This window comes from Otolemur garnettii, unplaced genomic scaffold, assembly GCF_000181295.1.
Source record: "Otolemur garnettii isolate 467f Iridium unplaced genomic scaffold, OtoGar3 scaffold00013, whole genome shotgun sequence".
Classification (NCBI taxonomy): Eukaryota; Metazoa; Chordata; class Mammalia; order Primates; family Galagidae; genus Otolemur; species Otolemur garnettii.
In genome coordinates, this window is record NW_003852408.1 from 29281926 (window position 1) to 29286456 (window position 4531).

The following is a 4531-nucleotide window of genomic DNA, read 5'->3' on the forward strand; positions in this document are numbered from 1 at the left end:
TTTTGTTTTTAGTGTGTTCTACTATTTTAAGTGTTATAGAGTCCCAGTGGACTAACACCTGCACCTAAAACTGCAGGACTTTGACAAGGGAAAGAAAGCAAGTCTTAGGTAGAAGCTTCCTGGCTTGCTCTGAAAAGAGAGTTAAATCTGCCATTTTCCAATCCTGGTTCCTATTTCTGTATTGGTTTTTCCTTGTTTACTGATTAGTCTAATTGCTTGGAGGGAAGTCCTAGAAATTAGAAACTTTAAACTGGCAAAAAGCAAATAATTTCCTGATATATCCTTTATAAAGTTCAGAGCATCCAGACAATCAGATTTTTGGATTGCCTCCCCTGGGTTTGTCTAAGAGTCAAGCAGAATGCGGAAGTCAGTATAAAAAGTTAAAAATATTAACAGAGATATAACCACAGAAATGAGTTTAATTCCTGGCTGTCTCTTATCAATTGTATGAAATTAGGCAGTTTACTTCCCTTCTTTTACCTTCAGATTACTTATCTGAAAATGACAGGAGAGTTTGATTAGCTTAGTGGTTCTCAAATTTGGCTGATCTTCCAAATCACCTGAAAAGCCTTTATGAAAAAAAACTAAAAACTAAACCGCCCTGGGATCTTAACTAGCAGACTGTACTGGGTCAGAGTCTCTAAGGCATCTATAAATTTGGTTTTTTGTTTTGTTTTTATTTTTCTGAGACAGAGTCTCACTGTTGCCCCAGGCTAGAGTGCCTTGGCAGCAGCTTAGCTCAAACTCCTAGGAGTAAGTGATTCTCTTGCCTCAGCCTCCCAAGTAGCTGGGACTATAGGTGCCCACTGCAATGGCCAGGTAGTTTTTTTCTGTTTTTAGTAGAGACCGGGTCTCAGTCTTACTCAGGCTGGTCTCAGACTCCTAAGCTGACAGTCCTCCCACCTTGGCCTCACAGAATGCTATTACAGGTGTGAGCCCCTATGCCCAGCCTATTAATTTATTTTAACAAGCTTCTCAAATGACTGGACTCTGTGAGCTGTGATGTTGTTTTCAACACTAATTTTTTAGGTTCCTTAGTTGAGAATATATGTCAACATATTAAATAGTCTTAGAAAAGAAGAATTTATAATTGTGATCATATGATCATAATAAAGAATATTGTCTTCAGATTGTGTTGTGGTTATTATTTTGTTACAGAAAATTTGGGCACTGCGACTACAGTTCAGCTATTGCAGGAGGTGGCAAGCCGATTCAGCAAGCTGTGTTACCTAATTGGTCAGCATGGAGCCTCACTGAGCAGCTTCCTTCACGGGATAAAGGAATCCAGGAGTTTGGTCATTCTGAAGCATGCAAGTCTCTTCTTGGATAGTTATACAGAGCAAGTATCCAGTCCCGTGTCATGTTCAGTCTCTGCAGGGTTTTTCTGCCAAGGAGAACAGCTCCTTACTCAGAAGAGCCTAGATTAGGGAGAGTGATATAAGGTAATAGAAATTGCAAATCAGTGTTTTAATCTTAAGACAACTATAGTTCTCCATTTCTAAAATAGAGTTTTCTCTAAGGGCAAAAGAAGGTTTAAAAATAATCAATTCATATGTTTCCTTCTATAATCTAGCAGACAGATCGATCCTCTACTTATATAAAATATACTATAATACATCTGATTCTTTGGTTCACTTAAGTAGATTGTACTACAATTCGAAGAAGTAAGTTAACTAAACAAATTATTTTAAGACCAACTGCTAATGGTAAATATGGAGCTATTCCTGAGGTCTGCTTTTTTATTGTTGTGTAAATGGAGGTTTTAAAAGACCTGACTCTTTTAATGTAAAGATATTTTCTTAATGACTTCTAGAATAGTTATTTAAGCTTCTTTTCATGTTTTTCAAGTAAACTATCCCAGGTATACTTGAAAATATAACTTAAAATATATCTCACTTTTTCCTAAATTTATATTTTTGTATCATACTGCGAGGTATAATTTGTGTTATTGTACTGTATATCAGGTTATGACATTGATGGGAAGTACGTATAGATTTTGTTCTGTATTCTTTCATACTTCATCCATCCAACAAACACGAACTTGAGTGAGTGTAAGTGCCAGGAGTATGTGGAGCTCAAGTCCACAGTAGCCACAGCATGGAGCCAGTGAAGAACACCTACCGTCACGGAGTTCGTGTTCTGTTGATGTTTTGTTTTGGTTGTTTATACCCTAAATAATGTATGGTTGTTACTGAAAACTCTACAAATAGAGATAATCATAAGTCACCCATAATCCAACCCCCAGAGATAATCACTGTTTATCATTTTATTGTATTTCCTTTCAGATTTATGCATATACCAGGGGTGCCAAAAAATGTATACACATTTTAAGTGATCTTATTGGAAGTAAAATCAATCCTTCCCCCAAAGTGTATGAATTACAGTAAAATGGATGGGTATACCATGTCCATATGGAAGCTACGTTTGACTAGTGATGGTACTTTCAATTCGATTCGGAAAAATAGTACATAAATAACATCTCTTAAAATATGTTCACATTTTTTTTGGCACCCTCTGCATGTGCAGATAAATGTATGCTATTTTAATTCTAAGCAAAATTGAATGTATTTGAAGTTATTGTCTGAGTAGAAATACCCTGGTTTGAGTTTTTTAACTCCTCATCTTTCAGACATGAAAAATAAAAATAATAGAACTTGATATTATTTTATTCCTGTAGTTGGAGCAAATAGAATATCTAGGTTTATATGTAAATTTGAAAAATTATTTTAAATTGTGGTAAAATACACATCACATAAAATTTACCATTATAACCATTTTCTAAGAATCTAATATCTTCAGCTGTTTTTAGTAGGAATTTCCCTTCTCTCTCAAAGTCAGGTTGATTACTTTTGCCAGCCCAGAAGTATGGAAGAAATGTATATAGCTCATGGCAGAATATCTGTCTAGACTTGTCCTCTAGCGGTATATCAATATTTAATCAACATTTTCTAACACTGCCTCACTCAAGCACTTTTAACATGTTTTCTTACCTTCACTGTTTGTTCCTGAAGCCTTAATTGGAAAACCTGTAGTGAAGATGAGAAAAATTTTTTGCTAAAAATTCAACCAGTTTAATGATTACATGTATTTTCTCAAGTTTGTTAAGTAAGTTGCCAAGTAATATCTACTAAGTAAATGGTAGCGTTTACTGTCGGTAAATGGCTGTCGGTATTTTAGAGTTTCCTTTCATATGACCATCTTTACTGAAGTGGCTTCTCTCCTCCTTGCTACTCCCCCTTTATTATGGTGGTTATTCCACAACCTGCCTTCTCTTCAGTCCTTTACAGTTTACAAATGTTATCCCAAAGTTTCTGAAACTCATTGGTGAGAAAACTCTGAAGAACTGATTTACATTTTAACACTAATGTGCATTTTTTCTTTTCCACTCAAGGTACTGTACATCTATTACAAATTTCCTGGTTATGGGAGGATTCCAGCTTCTTGCTAAGCCTGCCATGTAAGCAAATACAAATCTTCCAATTGTCTGTAACAGCCAAAGATCACGTTTTATAGTGGTCTGTGCTTTTTAGTGCCCAGGGAAAGCTTTGACTTGGTCATTTTACCAAATGAATCAAAATGAAGACTTTCCCTAACTCTTACAAAGGACAAGTATAACACTCTTAGCCCAATTATCATTAGAAGTACTATGGTATTGAAAAAGCAATGAATGAAAAGGCACAAGATCTCGGTCCTTCATCCCTGACATTTTGGACAGCTCTGTTTACCTCAGCAAGCCTAATTTTTTTCATGTGAAAATGAGAATACTCTCTTTCTTGTAAGAAACAGATAATGTATGTTATGGTACCCAGAGAAGTACAAATTGTTCGTACAAATATAAAGAATTTGCGTTTAGCTTCTGGGTAAATAATATAAAAGACCCTTACATGAGATAAAATTCCAGTAGTTTCTCAATAAGTGTTAATAAAGGTAGATGTTTAAAAATTCTTTATTTTAATAGAAAATAGTCCAAATATGTACTCACCACCCAGATTTAACAGAGGTTGATGTTTTGCCATGGTTGCTTTTGATCTTTTATTCTGAAGAATCAGTACTACCATCTTTATCTCATTTGTGGTTTTAAAAGGAATATTTTTAATATTTTACCATTAAAGGTAACACTCTAGATTTTTGATTTATAGGGTTAAAAGGCCCTTATTCCTAAAAGTTAAAGAGGAATTGATTTTTTATAAAGTTAAATATCCTTGCATTTCTAAGGTAAATTCAGTGATTTTTATATGTAGTTTTTCAGTACAATTGTGGATTCAATTTGCTGAGACAGTCATCCCCTGCTTCCTGTAGGGAATAGGTTCCAGGACCTCCCAGGATACCAGCATACATAGATATTCAAGTCCTTGGTAAAAAAAGGCATGATATTTGCATGGAACCTATGCACATCCTCCCATATACTTCAAATCCTCTCTAGATTACTTACAATACTTAATGCAGTATAAGTAGTTGTCATACTGTATTGTTTAGGAAATAAGGACAAGAAACAAATGTCTGTACATATTTAATGCAGATATACCATTTT

General features: G+C 34.8%; 1 protein-coding gene across 3 annotated transcripts in view; it reads left to right on the plus strand.

The window, feature by feature from the left end:
• ALS2 (ALS2, alsin Rho guanine nucleotide exchange factor) overlaps nt 1–4531 on the plus strand; it is a 55368-nt gene that overhangs the window by 36065 nt on the left and 14772 nt on the right. For 2 of the 3 annotated variants that reach the window (XR_002772103.1, XM_023510396.1), the window contains exons 11-12: nt 1159–1339; nt 3392–3457. Coding sequence is in view for 1 of the 3 variants with exons in the window: in XM_023510396.1 (XP_023366164.1) it covers nt 1159–1339; nt 3392–3457 (247 nt within the window). In the remaining 2 variants the exon portion in view is untranslated. Of the gene's footprint in view, nt 1–1158; nt 1340–3391; nt 3458–4531 lie in introns of those variants that run through there. The other variant, XR_002772104.1, reaches the window with a different exon arrangement.